The sequence below is a fragment of the Natrix helvetica genome, assembly GCF_964273705.1.
Source record: "Natrix helvetica genome assembly, chromosome: 13".
Lineage (NCBI taxonomy): Eukaryota > Metazoa > Chordata > Lepidosauria > Squamata > Natricidae > Natrix > Natrix helvetica.
The window spans coordinates 1,292,999-1,313,718 of record NC_138557.1 but is presented as its reverse complement, the minus strand read 5'-3'; the positions used below and the strand labels follow the sequence as shown (position 1 = coordinate 1,313,718).

Here is a 20,720-nt window from a genome sequence, read left to right as displayed (position 1 = left end):
AAAAGGAGACAAAGGAAGGAAGAAGAAGAGGGAGGGATGGAAAGAAGGAGAGAAAGGAGGGAGGGGGAGGGAAGAAGGAGAGAAGGAGGGAGGGAGAAGGGAAAAGGAGAGAAGGAAAGAAGGAGAGAGGAAGGGAGGCATTTGCACTGGCTTAAAGGTGTACATTGAGCCACCCATAGAAATGATGGTCAACATACTGAAAGGGTCACAGGGAAAAACAGGATTCAGCTAACGGGAAAACTGGACACTCAATGTTGGGCGATGTTCCTCAGCCTTCTTCAGACTGGCCAAGAGTTTAGGGAATTCCTGGTAGGGAAGGACAGAGTTACCTTACGTAAGACTTTTGTGGAGCTTTGGGGTGAGCCTTCTTTGGAGTGGCAGAATTCTCCCTCGGCGTCCTCTCTCTGCGCATCGTCCTACGTCCTGCCTAAAAATACCACAGCAGGGGCTCTGTGGGGTTTCCAATGCAACCAGAACTGCAAGACCCAGCATTTCGTAAAACGTATCGCTGCTCTCATAAAGAGCAGACAGATTCCAGAGGTACCCGCGCCAATTACCAAGTGCGCCAGTTGGGAATAGCTGGTTGGGGCAAGGAGAGGTGGGGTTTGAAAATATCCAGGGGGAACCCCAAATCCTGGGAGAGCCAGTTGCGGAGGCCAGGAATCTCGGCGCGCATGAAAGAACTTTCTGTTCCGACAACAAAGGCAGACACCAACCAGGCACTCTGGAGTTGCTGCATCTGTGCTCAGGGCTGTGTTGGGGACTCTTCAAGCAGCCTCCAGATCCTTTGTTGTTTTTGCTGTGCAGGCTGGACACAAGGACTCGTCCGCTGAGTGCTTTTTATGGAGTCAAAGGTGAAGGGCAAACTGCCAGACGTCCCCAGGCAGCACAATGGCCAGGGTGAAGAGAGAGAGAGGGAGAGAGCAGGAAACAACCAGCTGCCCCTTCTGTGGGTTTTTTTCGGTGTGCAGAATGGGACGTTTCCTTTCCAGGCTGAAGGGCGCCTTCAGAGCACAGGGCTGGGAGGAAAAATTAGGAGAGGTTGGGGCATTTGCTGAATGGGGGGGGGGGGCAGAAAAAGGATGATGCAGTGCCAACCCAGTTCAGCTCCTGCTTCTTCTAAGGACGGCCACACCTGCAACCTAGGGGGTGAGCCACTGAGATAACAAAAGAGATGATAGGGTTTTAAACGGAGTATCGGCTTCACGCGACGCCTCTCGTTTGCAAGCCCTCCTTGCACCCACAGCTTTTGGGACGATGTCTGCTGCGGCCTCAAAGGAGTTTCCCATTCAGCCTGTGTGGTTTTGTTTAAGCTCAGGAGAACATCCCAAAGCAACAACATTCCTTTGCTTGTGCAAAGGGGTAAATTCCGTTCCGCATCTCCGTAATCCTTCCCCCTGGTTTTGTTGGACGGGAGAGCCTTGAGCTGGAATCTAGGAGGAGCGAAGCCTCCTGAAAGTTTAGCCAGGCTGCCCCCATTGCCGTATTCCATAAGTGGCTCCTTCACCAGAGAGTTCAGCCAGGATTGATTTATGCCGTAGGAGTTGGAATTTCCCTTCCCTTAGGCGGTGAATTCTGGCCTCCTAAAGACAAAATGGCAGCGGTTCAGTGTTGGGACCAAACTCTATGTCCTTCTTGAGAGCTGGAGAGAAACAGGGCCAGGCTTACACTGTGGTTAGCGTGCTGGGCACGCACAGCCCTGGTGCCCTCTTCTGCCTTCGCTAAAATCCCTCCCTGTTTCTCTCGTGAGTCTGTGTCAGAATGGGGAGATGGAGCAGTACACGTTGTTGACTCTTTTGTACCTTTTGGGGGGAGAATGCAAAGCTGGAGTGGAGGCGAAACACACCCACCCCCCAACCAACCACACACACACACACACACATACAAACAGGTCTGCCTTCAACTCCGGCATTTGTTTATTTGTTTGTAAAGCAGAACCAATGACAAAGCCACAACAATTCAAGGTGAAAAGTTGGGCGGGGCGGAGAGAGAGAGAGAGAGAGAGAGGAGGGGGGGAAATGCGTTGACTTTAATCCTCCAGTTTCTGCTTTTTCTCTCCGCAGATAACAAGGCCCAGCCATGCAGTCCTTTCGCGAAAGGTGTGGTTTCCATGGCAACCAGCAGAACTACCAGCCGACTTCTTCGCAAGATTCATCACGCCTGGAGAATTACAGGCATCAAAGCCCAGCCTGCGAACGTCAGAGGCTGGTGACAAAAGAGTATTACAGCCCCCAGCAGCCACCTCCTCCGCTGCCCCCGTTGCCGTACCAAGCCTTTGGTGAAAACAGCGCTGTGGAGAAGTACCATCGGGGAAGCAATAAGCCGTTACGCGGCCAGCAGCTGCCCAGCAGGCCGGCTTCCTTCCCCAATTACCCCATCCAAGAGAATAGCCCCTACCCTTCACGCTACGCCGGAGAGGACGGCCTGCAGGGATGGGTGTCCCCGCAGCAGCAGCAGCAGCCACCGCAGCCTTTACCTGGCGGGGTGGCCAAGTACGAGGATAACCTGATGAAAAAGACGGCCACCCCATCCAGTAGCAGGCAGTACCATGAACAGACACCCCAGCTGCCCTTCCGAAGCCACACCTTGCACCTCCAGCAGCAGCCGGGACCCCAGCCCTCTCCCCTGACGTACCCCAAACTCCCCAGGCAGAAGATGCAAAATGAGGTGTCCTCCTCGCTCTCCTTCTCGCAGGGATCCCACTTTCCCCAGCATTCCCAGTCCTTCCCGGCTTCCTCCACGTACACGTCGGTCCAGAGCGGGGGGCAGACAGCTCATTCCTACAAAAGTTGCAACCCTCCCCCTGCCCCACCCACGCACGAAAGGGGTCTGGGCAATGCTGCTAACTTGCCCGCCGCACAACGGGTCCAGGGTTTACACAGCTACCAGCCCAACCGAATCAGCTATGAGCAGCCACCACAGCAGCCACCGCCACCTCCGCCGCCACCTCCGCCCTCTTTGCAAGGTAGACACCATGCTCAGGAGGCACTGCACTATCAAAGCCTAGCAAAATACCAACATTATAACCAGCCAGGACAGAGTTACTGCCAAGCTGACGCTCCGGTGAGGACACCGGACCAATATTACCAAACGTTTAGCCCCAGCTCGAGTCACTCTCCAGCTCGTTCCGTTGGGAGGTCCCCGTCGTATAGTTCAACGCCTTCTCCGTTGATGCCTAACTTAGAGAACTTCCAATACAGCCAGCAGTCGCTGACCGCTGGGACATTTCCAGCCAGCCTGGCTGACCATAGCCACTTCATGCCTTTGCTGAACCCGTCGCCAACCGACGGGGCGAGCTCCGACGCCCAGCCACCTGCCAACTGCAAGAGCCTGTCAAAGGAGAAGATCCCCGAGAACCTCTTATCGGATCTGAGTCTCCAAAGCCTGACAGCCCTTACCTCTCAAGTGGAAAACATCTCCAATACTGTCCAGCAGCTTCTCCTTTCCAAGTCCACAGGGATGCCACAGAAGAAGGGGATCAAAAATTCACCCAGGACCCCAGAGCAACTCAAGGGACAGCACTGCAGCCCTGAGGGAAATAATTATCCTGCAGAGCAAGCGGGTACTCCGCACTCGGACCCCCTCAGCACCCCGCAGTCGGTCCATGCTGAAACCCAAGACACCGATTACCTGAGTGGCTCTGAAGACCAACTGGAGAGGGGCTTCTTGTACTGCAGTCAAAGCCGTAGCCCAGCTCGGGTCAACAGCAATGCCAAACCCAAGCCCGAATCTGTGTCCACCTGCTCGGTGACGTCTCCAGATGACATGTCGACTAAGTCCGACGATTCCTTCCAAAGCATTCACCCCAGCCTGCCATTGGAGAGCTTTACAAAGTTTGTGTCTGGTGAAAGAGACTGCCCCCGGCTGCTCCTCAGTGCTCTTTCTCAGGAGGAGCTGGCCTCTGAAATTATTGGTCTGCAGGATGCTATTAACGAGAAAGCAGACAAAGGCTGGGCCAACTCCCCTGCTCCAAACAAAGACCCAGACAAATCTCCTTTCCACTTGGAGAACCACAGGACTTGCCTTGACTCTGTGGTCAAAAGCCCCTGGTCCAACCAGGGGGATTCCAACGCTCTTGCTGAGCCCCTGAAAACAGACAAAGGACTGGGGCGTAATAGTGGGAAAAATTTCACTGAGGAGGTTTATGACACCTCCCAGGTTTCTTTCACCACAACCGAGACGAAGAATTCCCTCAAAACCACCAGCTCCGTGGGCTACAATGCCAAGTCAAACATCTCAGTGGCCACCTCCAGTTCGGAGACCCCTGGAGGCTTCAGCTGCTATTCCAACGCCACTTCCAACTCAGTCAGTTCTGAAAATGCCATGGAGAACTTTGAGTGGCCAGATGAGAACCTCAGCGACACCTGGAAAGAGCTCGGCTCAAGCCTTCAGTCTTCAGATCTTTCCAAGAGTTTGTTCTCTGGCAAACTGAGTGAGCCTTCTGAGGAGAAAAAAAATGCCTCCTGCTTGAGTCTCTGTGGTCCCGAAGGGTCCAGTGAAGGCGAGGGAATCACGGGCTTCGGTCAACAGCAGCAGGCCAGCAAAGAAGAAGGCTTAAATTATGACGAGGCCACAAGGACAGAGAGCGAGCGATGGCTGGAGGACACTGCCAGGAACTCCTGTTCAGGAGAAGACTTCAGTGAACTCCCCATGATGTCTTCTCCAGACCTGAAAGAATCTGATTTGGAACCCGAAGAATATTCCTCCTTGTGTGAGTTAGCTGGCTCTGAGCAAAAGACATTGACTTACGATGCCTTCACCCCTAAGCCTGCGGAGAACTCTCTGGTTCTTTCTCTCGAAGATACCCCAGGATCAGCAGAAGAAGCCACCAACACTGTTGAGAAAGAAAACACCGCTCCTCCTTCTCATTTGTCTGATCCATCCGTTCTCCTTTTAGGACCCGCAGTTGGCACAGACACCAAAGTGAAAAGCTGGTTCGAAACTTCTCTGCATCACTTGAAGTCCAAGGAAGAGTCAGCAGCTGGTGAAAACGTCCCTCAAGATAAGACCGAGACGTCAACTACCTTGCTGTTGAAGAAACCAGTCCTACCAGACAAGTTGACCATAACCTCAGAACCCACCTCCAGAGGTAAAAGTCTTCGGAGTAAAAAGCTGCAGTGTAGGCTGTCGAGTGGAGAAGAACTTATTCAGTCCATGTCAAATCCATGTTCAGGTATTCAGGCAGCTGGCCTTGTGGCCAATACATGCCCGACTCCCAACAATTTGATTGAAATGCCCAGTAAGAACACCCACGGCCAGACTCCCAGGTTCCCCACCGAGGGCTTGCCGGCCAGAATGTGTACCCGTTCCTTTTCTGCAATGACCGAGCCACGAATGCCAGACCCTTTGGAAGGTGCCAAAGCTTCAACTCCTCAGGAGAAGTTGGCGGGCAAGAAGTCCATGTGTGTTTTGAAAGAGAGAGTGGCCTTCAAAGCTAGGAAGGCCAATGGGAAGGCGTCACCAAAGCCCTGCAATCCGTCTCCTCCCCTGATCTCCAACTTGACCCAGAATGAAGACTCTGCTGTCCCCAAGGCCAAAGAAGCCGACGCTGTAGAAACCGAGATGAAAGATCAACAATCTATGATTCTCCGTTCCAGGACCCGGACTCAGGAGGTCTTCTACACCAAGCGAAGGAGAGAGAAAAACATGGTGGAAGTGGACTTCAAAAATGCCAAACTGCCCCGGAAGGTCTTCCCCAACAACCTCCTGCCGGGGTCCTTCAGGATCAGCTCTGAGAAAGAGAGCAAGCTGGGCAAACAAATGAAAGCCAGGCCAGAAATGGCCGGCAAGATAGCCGAGAGGCCGCTCCATGCCTTGAAAAGAAAGTCTGTTTTCCTGCCCCCAATTCCGGCGAAGAAACGGAACCTGATCCTCCGAAGCAACAATCACAGCAGCAGCAGCAGCAGCAGTGGGAAGGAAGAGAAGCCAGACGTGTCTTCTGGCCTCTTTAAGAGGATGCCGTCCTCCAGGCGAACCAATGTGAAACCATCTCCCAAGAACTCCTGTGAAGTGATGCTGAAGTCCCCGCAGGCAAAAGAAAACCCGGGGGTCTGCATCAAAATCACCTCCCGGGCTTCCTTCCAGGGCGCCATGAAGACCAAAGTGCTGCCCCCGAGGAAAGGAAGGGGCTTGAAGCTGGAAGCCATCGTGCAGAAAATCACCTCCCCCAACCTGAAGAAGTTCGCCTGCAGAACGGTGGCCACCACCATCCCTGCCACGGTTCGCGCCGCCGCCCACAGTAATCCTCTCAGCCCTTCCCTTCCAGAGCGGGAACAGGCCTCAAAGACTACGAGCGGAACCCCAGCCGCGGGGGAAGCTCGGCCATTAAACCAGGCTTCGTCACAAAAGGCTCCCGCCGCTGCAGCAGCCGAGCAATTATGCAGAAACCCGAACAACAGATCCTTCAGAGGAAAACTAATGAACAGTAAGAAACTGTCCTCCAACTGCTTCAAGGGTGAGGCCTATTCATCTCCCGAGACATTGCAGCTCAGCGGCAGCAGCATGGCTGGGAGCACCGTCTGCCTGCTTCCCAAGAAGAGGAGCCGAAAGGGGAAAACGGCCTCCTTCCACGTGGCCAAAAACAGCTTGGAGAAGTGCCCTCACCTGAGCCCTTCTTTGTTCCTGGCTGCTCAAGAGAAACCCGGGGTGGCGGCGGTGGCTACGGCAGCTGGGAAAGGCGATGAGGGACAAAGAGAAGGCAAAAAGCCCAAAGGAGAAGACAAAGGCTTGGGGAATGCCGAGAGTGTGGAAGGGAGGTCCCCCCAGGCCCAGACCCGGGCCCAGAAGCAGCGAGCCCACCACGCCAACTACAACGGCTACACCAAGAGACAAAGGAAGCACCACAAGCGCCGGAAGGTCCAAAGCGTCCCCTCGCGGTGCAAGAACAAGACCCGGCGACGGCACCAGCAGCAGGCCCCTCTGCTGAGCCCCACGGAGCCCGAGATCCGGCTCAAGTACGTCTCCTGTAAGCGGCTGAGGGCGGACAGCCGGGCACCACCCTTCTCGCCGTACATCCGGATGGAGAAGTGGGATGAATTCCTCACCACCTGCACAGTCATCAACTGCTCAGCCGAAGAGGCAAAACTCCACAACGAGCAGCAGCAACATCACCCTTCTTCGTTTCCTTCTTTGTCTGCCCAAGCTGGGCTTTTGGGGACCACCTGTCTGCGGCCCCCAGCCATCCTACCTCTGTCATCCATGATGCACCTCGGGCCGGTAGTCTCCAAGGCCCTCAATACTGCCTGCTTGGTCTGCTGCTTGTGCCGCCAACCAGCCAACTACAAAGACCAGGGGGACCTCTGCGGGCCCTACTACCCGGAGGACTGCCTGCCGAAGAAGAAATCGAGACTGAAAGAGAAGGTCAAAGTGGAAGCCCTGGGGGAAGGGCCTCCTCCCTCCTCCTCGTTGGCAGAAAGGCTGCTCAAAGCAACAGATAATAATTGCGCAACCAGTACGCTGGGTGGAAAGACACCAAGGTTGGACAGTGGCACTGACTCAGCGAGACAAAGCGCTCTCCGTTCGAGTTCAAGAGGGCTGTTTAGGAAACTGCAGAGCTGTTACTGTTGCGATGAGAGGACAGAGGGAGAGGAGGCTACGGCAGGGGTGTCAGTAGCAGCGGTTGAGAAGCTCCGGAGGCACGAATGCGGCAAGGCGGATTTGCCCCTGCCGGACCCTGCTGGAGAGACGCAGGAGCATTGGGTTCATGAAGCCTGTGCTGTATGGACAGCTGGGGTCTACCTGGTGGCAGGGAAACTCTATGGACTGCAGGAGGCAATAAAGATGGCCGCAGATGTGGTAAGAGGAGTACCCTGCCCTGCGTGTACTTGTGGCGTCCCTGGGGACAGGAACAATGACAGGCTCAGCTAGCGCTGATCAGAGTCAAGGAAGCTGCACAGCAAGAGGCGACAGGCTGCAGTGGGAGGGGAAGAAAGGCAGTGGGGTTCTCCGATCTGTATCTGCAGCAGGCTTTGGGGAGCAGCCAATGAATCCAGCCAAGTCCTCATGAGCCCACCTGCTTGCTTCTTGCTGGATCAACTCGAAGGGGTTTAGGGTTTCTCTACTTAATTGTTCAGTTGATGTTCTATCCCTATAAGAATATAAGAAGAATGTGAATGTATCCAGGTCCTGAGTTTGCAAAAATCAGACCAACTCAAGGTCTGAAGACTAAGGAGAATGTTTGTAGCTCAGGGTGTTCATGAGAGTTCCTGTAAGAATGGAAGAAAATCTGGTTATATCCAAGTCTTGAGAGGTCCTGGGTGCTCTCTGAGCTTCTTGTTTACCTGCAGATGTTTCATGACTCTAATAGGTAACACCATCAATGTTAGAATGGAATGGAGTTTGGAGGTGGGGGAGTTTTTGGTGCTCTCTGAGTTGTTTTCTTGAAGATGTTTCATAACCCAACTAGGTAACATCATCAATGCTAGAAGGGAGTGGGGTTTTCAGGAGGAGGAGGAGAAGAAGGAGGACTGTAAGGTCCTTGATGCTCTCTGAGCTTCGTTGTTTTCTTGCAGATGTTTTGTTACCCAAACTAGGTAAAATAACACTGACTAGCACTGATAATGTTGCCTTGTTTGGGTAATGAAATGTCTGTAAGAAAACCACCAAGCTCAGAGAGCACCAAGGACCTCTCAAACTCAAGACTTGGATATAACCAGGTTTTCATCCATTCTTACAGGAGGGTAATCACCCCAGGAGGCCTGGGCCTTCTGGCTTCCTACACAATTACGTTTGGCCCAAGAGGGGTCCCAGGAGGTCCCCGCCTGTCAAAGTAACTCCATGGGATGTGTGGGGGGAGGATGGCACCCTTCAGAACAACCGTCTCTGTCTCTCTCGGGTTGCTGAGAGCTTCCTGGAGGCTTTCAGATGGTGGATAGGATGCCATTTCTGGTTAGCGCCTCTTGCATGCCCATCAGCATAGCGGGAAGGCTGTGGGTCTTCGTCACTGATCATGCTGTGGTATATTATGCCTGGTCCTTTCAGCAAGAGTCGGTGGTAGCTACTGCAACGTTCTGGGAATCTGATTATGCATCCTCAAAGTGTAAGAACGAGAGTGATCTGCCCAAGATGAGTTCTCTATCCAAAGAGCCACATTTTTTTCAGCTGATCCCACTAAGTAGGCAAGAGAAGGACTTTAAGGACCTCACCCGGTCAGGATATTGGAAGACATGGCTGAGAAACAGAAGAAAGCAGAGAGGGCATGTCGGAGCAGAGGCATGTTTCTTGGGAAATAAGCCAGGATCTTCCAAAGGAAGTAGATAATATTTGGTCTCTCTTGCTTGCCTTCTGCTGTCCAAGGTGTAGGTCTTCTTCTCCCTCATGACTTCACTTGGCTGTTTTTCCCCCAGCCAGTGGCATTTCTTTTTGTAGAGAGCATCTCTCCCAAAGTAAAGATTTTGCAGCCCCTTCTTCATCTGGACAACAGTTCTTTCTATCCCACCGTCCTTTCATCCATTCCCAAAGTATCCTTCAGAAAGGTTCTGCAGTGTCGCATTGTTACGAAGCGGTCTCTGCAAGCCATGTTGTCCTCGCGGAATTAGGAAAGGCGTAGTAAGAACACGGGCAGCATCTTCTTCACATAGATGGAAATTGGCATCTCATTTAGCCAAGGGGGGCTTGGAAAAAGTCCCACCATTCTGCAAGAGAGGAAGAAAGAGGCGAAACATGAAATTTTGCTGAAGGCCATCAGTGCTGGATGTTGGGGCCCAAATCTCAGGTCCTTCTAGTGGGTAACCTGGCTCACGTCCTCATGGACCTCTGAGGCAGACTTTGAGGACATCTTATGGAGGAAGATCTGCCAACTTGTCAAGGCCACCCTTGGCAGATCTTCCTCCATAAGAGGCCCACCCTTCCTGCTGACCCTGGCCAAGAGGGACGATTTATAGGCAGGATCTCAGCACCTCCAAAGGTCCATGTTGAGGCGCAGCCTGACACCATGAGTAATCACAAACACCTACAGTACCAAGCCTCCCCCTTTCCAGTGTCCTAAGGCCACTATTTTGAAGTCTCTGCAGTACAGAAGACCAGGTTGTGGTTGTGTATTGGAAATAAGTTACTATTAGTGATCACAGTTGAACAGCAGAAGCCCAGCCAGAGGTGTTGGGCTGCACTTTATTGAGGGTGCTTCAAGCAGAATATGGACAGCTGTCAATCTGGGGGGGGGGGTCACTTGGTTCCCTGCATAGAGCAAGATTGTATGCCGTATAAAGTATTTTAGGAAATTCAGAGTCTCATTCCTCCCTAGGACATAGTCTCCAGCAAGGTTTGAAACAGCTGGTTTAGAATAGAATAACAGAGTTGGAAGGGACCTTAGAGGTCTTCTAGTCCAACCCCCTGCCTAGACAGGAAACCCTATACCATTACAGACAAATGGATATCCAACCTCTTCTTAAAAACTTCCAGTGTTAGAGCATTCTGGAGGCAAGTTGTTCCACTGGTTAATTATTCTGTCAGGAAATTCCTCCTTAGTTCTAAGTTGCTTCTCTCCTTGATTAGTTTCCACCCATTGCTTCTTGTCCTGCCCTCGGGTGTTTTGGAGAATAGTTTGACTCCCTCTTCTTTGGGGCAGCCCCTGAGATATTGGAAGACTGCTATCCTGTCTCCCCTGGACCTTCTTTCTCTTAAGCTAAACATCCCCAGTTCCTGCAACCGTTCTTCATATGTTTTAGCCTCCAGTCCCCTCGTCCTCTTTGTTGCTCTTCTTTGCACTCTTTCTACCACTTGGGTGGACAAGGGACCTGTAAGAAAACCAGCATTGCTTACACATAATACTGATGTTTCTTTACTTTTATAAATAACGCTAGTGCGAAACAGAGACGCCACATTCTGTGAGTTCCCAAGTCAGAAACCTTTCTCAAGATGTACACATTTTCTCAGGTGTGTCAAAAAAAGAGAAAAGGCCCTGCATGCCCAGGAGTGACTGTTAGGGCTAGGTCTTACTAAAGGGGTCTTCTCAAAAGCAACTTGGAGTCAAGCTCCATGTCACTAGACCTCATGGAGTTTCTGTTTTCTTCCCCTCCCTGCCGATTGCAGAGGTGTTTTGGCTGTCAGCGAGTCGGGGCGACCATCGGCTGCTGTCACAAGGGCTGCACCCAGATATTTCACTACACGTGTGCCATTGACGCAGGTGAGCATCTCACAGGTTGGAGCAGTAGGTAAAGAATGGTGAATAATTCTCTCCTCCCTTCAAGCAGGGGCGTATATCCTACCAGGCGTATATCCTACAAAATCAAGGTGCCGGCCATGTCAGCACTACCACCTGTTTTTCGTGTGTCCCACCTGTGCACCTAAAAAGCCAAGCGAGTTTCGATCGTGATAAGATTCTTTGCCAAAAGGCAACTGGACTTTCTTGGGGTTTTTTTTTCCTTAAAAAGCTTTCGCTTTGCATCCAGGAAGCTTCCTTGGTTCTTCCTCAGTTTTTCAGCTCAGAACTGAAGAAGCTTCTTGGATGAGAAGGGAAACCTTTTCAAGAGGGGGAAAAGAAAACCAAGAAAGGCCTTTTGGGAAAGCACCGTGACCTGGACGAGAGAGAACCTCCCTAGGCAGCTGGGGCAGCTAGCATGGTGATTTTCTGTTCTGATCCGGTGAAGAAAAAGCATTGCTGCCGCGTGCGCAGGGGCCTGTAACTAGGTCTGCACATGCCCAGAACATTAAAAATGTTTTAAAAAACAAATTACAGAGGAACAAATAGAATACAAACCGGAACTCTTTCTGCTGGGAACAACCAAGGGGAAATATAGAAAGAAAATTAAATATATATTAATACATCTGTTGACTACAGCCAGAATAACGTTTGCCCAATGCTGGAAATAAAGTAATATTCCCCCAGATGAATGAGTGATTCAGAAAATTTTAGATGTAGAAAATGTGCAGAAATGGACAAGTTAACATTAAGATTAAAGGACAGAGAGAAGTTTGGATACTCTGAAATTTGGGATAACTGGTATAAATGGTTGCATAACAGGAATAAACTTAATTCAGCCGAGAAACAACAGAGAAATGTATAGAACTGTAGATGAATGTCTATAAATATAGAAGCGATATAAGATCGATATATACAGGTATGATGCCATAACAGTGTTAATGTGATGATTGTAGGATTTTATAGAGGGGAAAAACAATAAAAAAATTGCTTGATAAAAAAAGGTTAAAAAAACATCGCGGCGTGTGGGGAACCGGTTCGGAGGCGTGGCGAGAATGCCATCCATACCGGTTCAGCCACCCAGTTGCCATTTCCACTACCGGTTCCACCAAACTGATGCAAACTGGTAGGAAACCCCCCCCCCCACTCGAAGCAAGACATTATGGGGTATCACAGCAGCATCTTGAAAGGCTGCCAGATTTACACCAAAGAGAATCAAGGTGGAAAGATTTGGAGTTTCTTTCTCTCTGCTGCTCCCTCCCTCCCTCCCTCCCTCCTCGGACTGAGCTGTTTATTTCCCCTTAACGGCTCCTGCAGACGCTGGTCAAGGTTATCTCTCCATTCCTCCACAGGAACTGAGAACACCTCATTTTGAAGGCAGTTATTTGAAATTCCGGGAAGGGAGCGAGCGAGAGGCACCGCACATCACAGGGCAAAGGAGGAGGAAATTGGGGGAAAGACAAGCAATGGGCGGGCCTCCCTCCTTCCTTTTCTGGTGGCTGCTAGGAAGAACCTTTCTTTTGTTATTTTAACATGCAGGAGCAGTGCAGACCTTTTAGAACAAGCTTCTCCTGGAGCCAAAGAGCCCATCCTTCTTTCTTTCTTTCCTTCTTTCTTTTTTGCTTGCAATTATTTATTTGCACAACTGAGATATTCCTGCAGCGGAGGGGCCCAGCCTGGAGTCTCAGGGCTGCGGGAGACCTTGGAAAGTCTTTGAAGGCCATCAGGGAGACCCCCAAAAGTGGTAGTTGTCAAACTATAATTTCCAAGGCAGCCCAAAGGGGAAATTGTTCAATAGACGGTAGGTTGAAATGGTAGATTTCCTCTCTCTTTCTCTCCCTCTTTCTCTTCCCCCTCTCTCCCTCTCTCTCTCTCTCACACACACACATCTCTCTCTCCCTCCCTCCCCCACCTCTCTCTTTCTCTCCCCTCCCTCTCCTCTCTCTTTAGGAAGGCTGCCCAGAGAACCTGGGCTGATGGGGAAGATAAAAGAGGAGAAATCTGGCCGAGATTCAGGTAGAAAGAAAAGGAAAGAAAAAGGATGTTTCCTGTGATGTAGAGAAGAAAAAAGGAATAGCCAGTCATCAGGGAGACGGGATTCTGGAGCGTCCCGAGTCTTCTTTGAGCTTGGTTGTTTTCTCACAGACCTTTCATGACCTAACTGGGTGTCATCATCGGTGCTACAGGTTTGCCCCCACTCCCTTCCAGCACTGATGATGTTCCCTAGTTGGGTCGTGAAAAGTCTGCAAAAAAAGAACCAGGCTCGGAGAGCACCCAGGGCTGCTCGTTTCAGCCCCGAGGCACAAATAGCCTACCAAGGTCCTCCTTGATGCGTAACCCTGGAGTCTCACGGCCATTTTTCTGCTCTCTCCCCCAGGTTGTTTGTTAGCTGAAGATACCTTCTTGCTCAACTGCCCTAAACACAAGGTAGGTGCCCAGGAGCCAAGGAGGGGATTCTGGACCCTCTCCCCTCCCTGCCCCTTCAGCTGGTCTCTGCCCTTCTACGTTCTGCAGCCAGAAGTCCTGCAAATAGGGTCCCACAGCTGATGCCGTTGACCTTTATTGGTTTAGTTATTATTTATTAAACAAATGTACATAGCCCACTCCCCACCCCGTTTCTCTGCTCACCCCCAGTGACTGAGCCTCTCAGCAACAGCTCCTGTTTCCTCCTGGACATCCCCCCCCCCCCCAATCCTCTCGCTTCCCATGTCCTGCAAAATGAGGAGACGGAAGAGAGGCAGGAGGGGGCATTCCTTCTGCCCCCCTGCCCCCTTCTTTTTCTCTCTCACCCCCCCCTCCCCAACTAAAGACTCAGGAGACAGTCCTGGAAAGGCCTCGTCTGGTCTTGCGGAAGATTCACTGTCCAGACCTTGGGATATAATTGAATCAGTCCACCGAGCATTTCCTGCTGGCCTCTTCCTGCCCATCATCGCAACTGGTTGTGTGCAATTTAAAGCAGACACCAGCCGAGGAGCCGGAAAGGGGAGAGGGAGGGGGGAGAGAGGGGGGGGGAGAGAGAGAGGGAGGGAGGGAGGGAGAGAGAGAGAGAGAGAGAGAGAGAGAGGATGGATGGGTGGGTGGATGGCTGCCGAAATCTAGAGGCCCCCGGGGAGCAGCAGCAAGCAAGAGAAATAGATTAATTTCTTCCAAAAGATTATTCTACAGCCATATTTGCTGGCATGCCAGTTGTCAGCTCCGGCGCATGTGTGTGTGTGCCGGCCAGCTGATTTTTGGCCTTCCAGAAGGCCGGGATTCAGGAAAGCCTCTGGAGGCTGGGGAGGGCGAAAAACAGGCCCAATGGACCAACCAGAAGTTCAGAAGCAATGCACTTCCGGCTTCCGGGGAAGCCATTCTCCCCCTCCCCAGGCTTCAGGAAAGCCTCCGCAGGTGCAGGTGGGCAGGGAGGATTGAATTCGTGTGGGGACTTGTTCATGTATGATACCAGGCACAGACACAATTTTGGCACGCCATAAGACAAAGGTTTGCCATCGCTGTTCCTGAGCCTCCCTGTGCTCATGTGCCAGGACTGACTGCAGGTCCCTTCTTCCCACGTTGCAACTTCAAATGTTCGCCAAATGGGAGGCTGTCAATCGAGGGCCGGCTGCGTAGAAGACAAGGGAGGATTTCTGTGGACGAGAAGCCGAGGAGCACTCCTTCAAAATAGCCTCTCATTTATGGTAGTGCGCCAATCCACACAGCATTCGGGTTTCCAGGTGTGCATCTCAGGTGCTTGGAACCAGATCTGGCACTCTTGGTCGGTTGCAGGAGCTGCCACTCTGCCCCAAAGGCCACCTTCACCTGGTTTCCAAACTCTTCTGCAGGAAATCAGCTCGTACCCTGGGGAGACAGAATTGTCTTGCTCTACTCGAGTTGCGGGGGAAGAGAGAATTGACGGGGGGGGGGTCCCCAGTCCTTTTCCCTTGACCTGTTTTACCAGGAAGACCCTCCTAGCTTTGTCTCCAAGGCCTTTGACCCACAAGCTCCCGTCTGGAAGCCTCTGCTTAAAGACAGGCATCTTCCAGGCCTTTCAGACATCAGGCAACATCACCTCCCTGGCCGGGGTGTCTATTTTTATTTTTCTGCCCCAGAAAAGAGGACAAGAAGATCTTCTTTCCTGCTCGGGTTTTGGTTTGTCTTCCACTTTAGCATCTTGCAGGCTGCAAACCCAGGCAGTGTGTGAGAAGCCCTTTGTGTCCCAAGGGAGGAGAAGCCGGGAGGGAGGGAGGGAGGGAGGGAGGGAGGGAGGGAGGGAGGGAGGGGCATGTGGTAGACCTTCCCCCCTCCACCAGGGTCTCCATTTATCTGAGGCCCAAAGGGAGGAGGGGAGGACCAGGAGATATCCTGGTGAGAAGCTCCCTCTGCTCTCCTGAATGGGTCTCAGCCAGCCCAGATATAGGTTTTGCTGCTGCCCTCTTGTGTCGCACCAGCCGCCAGCCTTCATTCCTTTGAAACAAAAAGAAGGAAGGAAGGAAAGAGAGAGAGAGAGAGAGAGAGGAAGGAAGGAAGGAAGGAAGGAAGGAAGGAAGGAAGGAAGGAAGGGAAAGAAAGATAAAGAGATAAAGAAAGAATGAAAGAGAAAGCAAGAGAGAGAGAGAGAGAGAGAGAGAGAGAGAGAGAGAGAGAAAGAAAGAAAGAAAGAAAGAAAGAAAGAAAGAAAGAAAGAAAGAAAGAAAGAAAGACGGAGGAGGGAAAGAAGCCATAAAGCAACTTATGAAAACGGTGTTTGTGTTTTGGCATGGGACAAGCACCAGCCTTAAGAGAAATCACGGGGAGGAATTCACAGCCAACGTGAATTTATCCTGAGGAAGGAAAGGAGGGGCTTTTAGAAAGGCATTTCCCTCCCCCACCACAAGCCAGGCTGGGTCGAGCACAGATGCCCTCCATGGTCAGCTGGAGGTGGCCCAATCTTGAGGAGGGGGCTGTCCCCCACCAGTTTCTTCTTTGGGGGGGGGATTTAGCTGGGTCCACCGGACGGCAGAAGAACAGCCGAGGCAAAAAGAGTCCAAATAAACTTTCGAGGTGCCTCTTCTTACTCTTCCTTTTTCTTCTTTTTCATCCCCTTTTCCTGCAGACGCAGCTGCTATAATGGACCCACCGAGAAGGGAAGGCCTGCAGCAGAAGGGTTCTGCTTTGGCACGCTCCTTTGCAGTAGCTGCAACCAAGAGGAACTCTGGACGGAAGGCCCAGCGCCCTCCCCTCCCGGGCCCTGTCCTTCCCCCCCACGTCCCTCCCCTTTGCAATAGTACTTCTACTGTGAATGGACCTGGTCTTGCCAGCCACGCCTCCCTCTTCGCTCAGGCCTTGGCAACTTCCTTGCAAGCTGACCCCAACGGGCACAAGACCCCCACCTACCCTGACGTCCAGCTCCTGGGAACCTTCCTCTCCCACCCGTCAGGAAGCAGACGGTGCAGCGTCCCTCTTCTTCCCCTCTGGACTTCTTCCATCCCAGATTGGTGCAGGAACCACCACAGAAATCCCCATTTATTTTTTCCTGGTTACTCCATTCCCCTTTGGAAGAGTTTCCTGAACCGGTTCAGGAGAGAAGACAAACTCCAGTTTGGGTTTTGTAGTCCTCCTGCTCTTCCCTTCCTTTCTTAACCCAGGAGCTGCACCCAAGACTGGCCCAGTTGGCACCTACCTAGGCTTGGCCGCTGAGCCAACCTGTACACTCCCAGCTCTTCTGGAGGAGAGTCCCGGGGACTTTGGAAGGGACATCGGGTAGCTGGAGGTGACCGGCAGGCAGTTGGTAGTCGGCAGATCCCAAGAACTTTTGCTCGGGTCTCTTTCTCTCCAGCAAAGAGAGCAGACTCTGGTCCCGGATGGGTCGCCGCCAGGAGGAAAGCGTTCCGAAGGCCTTGGCTCCCTTCTCTTTCTCTTGGCTCAAAAGGCTGGACTGCAGGAGGTCTCCAGGTCCACCTTCTCTGTTTTCTGATCTGATCAACTTTTTGCCTTCAGCAAACCTCATGGTGTGTGTGCGTGTGCGTGTGTGTGCGTGTGTATGTGTGTTTTCTGTATATAGATGTGATCCGCGTGTACAAAGAAGCGCCCCGAAACCTTTTGAGGGCAGCAAACAAGGTTGCATCGCTTGAGTTCGTTTGCGCATTTTCGTTTTGCTTTTGTCCTTGTTTCCTCCAACTCCTTGCCTAGCCCTGACATGCCATTTGCCTTCTTTCTTCTCACCCCTCCACGTCTGACTCGCACCCCACCCCGTGCCCCACATTCAAACCAGGAAAGCCAGTGATTCCTTTAGACCAGCGTTCCTCAAGCTTGGGAACTTCAAGACAGGGGGACTTCCAGAATTCTGGAAGTTAAAATTCACCTGCCTTGACGTTCCCAAGGTTGAGAAACGCTGGGAGATTCTGGGAATTAAAAGTCCCCATGTCTTGACGTTCCCAAGGTTGAGAAATAGTAGGGAATTCTGGGAGTTGAAGTCCACCTGCCTTGAAGTTCTCTAAATTGAGAAACGTTGGGGGATTCTTGAAGTCTCCATGTCTTGAAGTTCCCAAGGTTGACAAACACTGAGGAATTCTGGGAGTTGAAGTTGCATGTCATGAAATTCCCAAGGTTGAGAAACGCTGGGGGACTCTGGGAGTTGAAGTCCCTGTGTCGAGAAGTTCCAAGGTTAAGAAACACCGCCCTTGTGTTGAGAAGAGACAAACAGCAGAAAGCTCTTGATTGGAACCTTGCCAAGAGTAATAATCTGTAATTTTGTCCCCCATTTTGACTTTGGGGGGGAGCAGTGAAACAAAGGGCTTGCTTCCCATTTTGCCAGATGTGTGACATTTCAAGGAAAAGAATCTGGGTTCTTTGAGATTTGAGAATTTATTAAGGTGCTGTGCTATTCCATTCATTTGGATGGCCGCTGAAGCCAGCTCACCTGTTCTGAGAGCTCTTGTGCATTACAGGTAGTTCTCAACTTGCAATAGGTTGCGTAGTGACCCTTCAAAGTTACAATGGATGTCCTCAGTGCTGCTTACGAGTTGATTTTGAAGTTCTGACGTCTAGCCCTTTCCCAGTTACTTGATTATATTTGGGCCACTTGGTAACTGGCCTGCATTTATGGCTGTTTACAGTACCCCAGGTTTGTTGGGAACAGGCATTTGCTTCCAGTTTCAGGCCAAAAAACCCCCACCCAATGGGTACAATGGGTTTATTTATCAATTGTGATGTTTGTTTAACCCTGGCTTTCTGACTTCTGACACGTCTATGGTTATCGGGAACCTTAGTAGGCTATGAATATCCTCAGCCATCTGCTCCCCTCACTGCCTTCATGAGTTGTAGGATCCCATCAAAGCTTTCCTACAATGGATCTCTCCTAATATGATACAACTCCCAGAATCCCTGAATAGGCTGGACAAACCACCCTGGACATCTCTTCCTGGGTTTGGTTGAAGTTGTAGTGGCACAAAAGATGAAGCTCTCTTGACCCACACTCATCAGTTTCCACCTCGCTTCCTGACACGGAACATACATCAAGCCACGTTTGGTAGCTTACCATGCAGTGTGAATCTAAAGGGTTCTCTCTTTGGAATTCCAACAACACCAGAAGCCGTAATGCACCCATGTCCATTGTTGGCACTTGTGCAGTTTGAAACAAGTTTTTCAGCTGGGGGCATTACACAAACGCAGCTAGAATACCAAGCAAAACAGAGCATAGCTTCTGTAGATGGTATTGCCCACCTTGCTAGGAGCTGGGTAGGAGAGAGCCTGTCCTTGGGGCTGACTCCAAATGTTGAAGGCCAACAACGGAAGGAGGGGGAAATTCTTCAGGACAAGATACAACTCTATTTGATGCACTTCTGGACTTCACAGGGCTTGCCCCAATCCAACAATGTCCTTGGTTACTATGAGCTTCAGGGGAAGCATCCAGAATCCTCCAGGGTTTATCATCCAAGACCATCAAGGTCCCCTCAAAGGTAGGGAACCTTATCTTGAAGAGTTCCTGAAATGAGTTTGACTCATTGGTTTGTCATTTGTAAGGAACCCACAGTCAAAGGGGTAGACATTGGATGGATAATCTATCTTGGGCAACCCCGAAGCTGTACATTGGGTCAGGATGGAAAGGGACTTAACTCCCGGTGGCTTCTAGAAAACTTTGAAGGAGAAGGTCTTGAAGTCTGTAAAGAATGAGCAAATCACGCTTAGACAACCCCTAAGCTGTACGTTGGGTCAGAGTGGGAAGGGACTTAATTCCCGGTGGCTTCTAGAGCAGGGGTCTCCAACCTTGGCAACTTTAAGACTTGAGGACTTCAACTCCCAGAATTCCTCAGCCAGCTTTGCTCTGGGAGTTGAAGTCCACAAGTCTTAAAGTTGCCAAGATTGGAGATCCCTGTTCTAGTGAAGAAGGTCTAGATCAGGCTCACTCTGATGGTTAACCTGGGAAGGTAGCAATCAATGGACACCTGAGTTGCATAGCCTGTATATATCTTCCCCAGCTCCCACGACCGACATGCAATCCAGTAAGAGGGGGAGCCCCACACTGCCACCCCCGCCTCCACAGCATTCAATCTGATGGGGCCACCTCCCCTCCCTCCCTCCCTCCCTCATCCGCTTGGTTTTCTGTTGTCGCTGTGAAAGAGCAACAATTCTTGCACTGCCCTCTGCTTGTAAACCTTTCTGTACGCGGTACTCTGTGCGTGTCGCCCGCTGTCATCTCCGCTACGCTGTCCTCGCGGCATGCCCCTCAAGGTTTGCTGGCAGAGGAATGCCCGTTTCAGAAGCACACCTTCAGACGGCAGGCGGAAGACCCACCCCCTTCCCCACCGTCCTCGTCCCCACAATTCCGGCTCCCTTTGAATGGAATCTTGTACATAATGACTGTAAAATGGCAAACGTGTGTGTATTATATATATTGCCTCATTCTATAGTGTATATATATGTATACATATACATATATATAATATATATGAAAGATGTAAATGTTAAAACTAGTGTTCTTATTTAGTATATTGCTTCACACTGAAGATTGTGTGTAACGAGCTGTTTCTAAAAGAAGTTTATTTTCCTTAAGAGTTAAAAAAAAACAAAGAAAAAAAATCAGGTCATTGCATTCAGAACACCAATAAAGATTCAGCAATTGTTTTGGACATTTGGCGAGTTCCCTACTCACCTATTTTTGAGCCATCTCCTTGGGGTGGGGCTTGGAGGTGAGACACCAAAGCAGAGGAAATAGATCACCAGAACTTGTAGAGTCCCAGAAGCTCCTCACGGCAGAATTCCTCAAGAATTCTTTGCCCGTAGAAGTAGGGTTGAAGCCCACTCAACGTCAAAATACGTAGACGTCTATGGGGGCGAAGCTGGTGGACATTTCCAATAGAATTGGGCTTGAGATGGGCCAGGCCATATAATTTGCTAAGGTAATGGGTGAATTTTCACATCACCCTCAGCCACAAAAAGTTCCACCCTTCTCTCCTTGCCGAAGAACCTGTTGGGCGAACCCTGACAACATTTGTGGATGTTGTGTCTGCAGTGCAGTGTGTTTGTCATCTGGGTGGATAAATGTGGACATATTTTAGGAAGCACCACAGAAAGTGGCAGGATTAGCAACCCATTTCCATCGGCATCTTGTGGCTTGAAGGATGCA

The 20,720-nt window shown here is 51.1% G+C and overlaps 1 protein-coding gene across 2 annotated transcripts in view; it reads left to right on the top strand.

Annotated features, from left to right (window-relative positions):
- Window positions 1-20,223, top strand: part of RAI1 (retinoic acid induced 1) — a 103,156-nt gene extending 82,933 nt beyond the window's left edge. For both annotated transcript variants that reach the window (XM_081965610.1, XM_081965609.1), the window contains exons 3-6: window positions 2,064-7,794; window positions 11,029-11,122; window positions 13,515-13,564; window positions 16,209-20,223. In XM_081965610.1, coding sequence (XP_081821736.1) covers window positions 2,080-7,794; window positions 11,029-11,122; window positions 13,515-13,564; window positions 16,209-16,223 — 5,874 coding nt within the window. In that variant the 5' untranslated portion in view covers window positions 2,064-2,079 and the 3' untranslated portion in view covers window positions 16,224-20,223. The remainder of the gene's footprint in view (window positions 1-2,063; window positions 7,795-11,028; window positions 11,123-13,514; window positions 13,565-16,208) is intronic.
- Window positions 20,224-20,720: the final 497 nt, after the last annotated feature.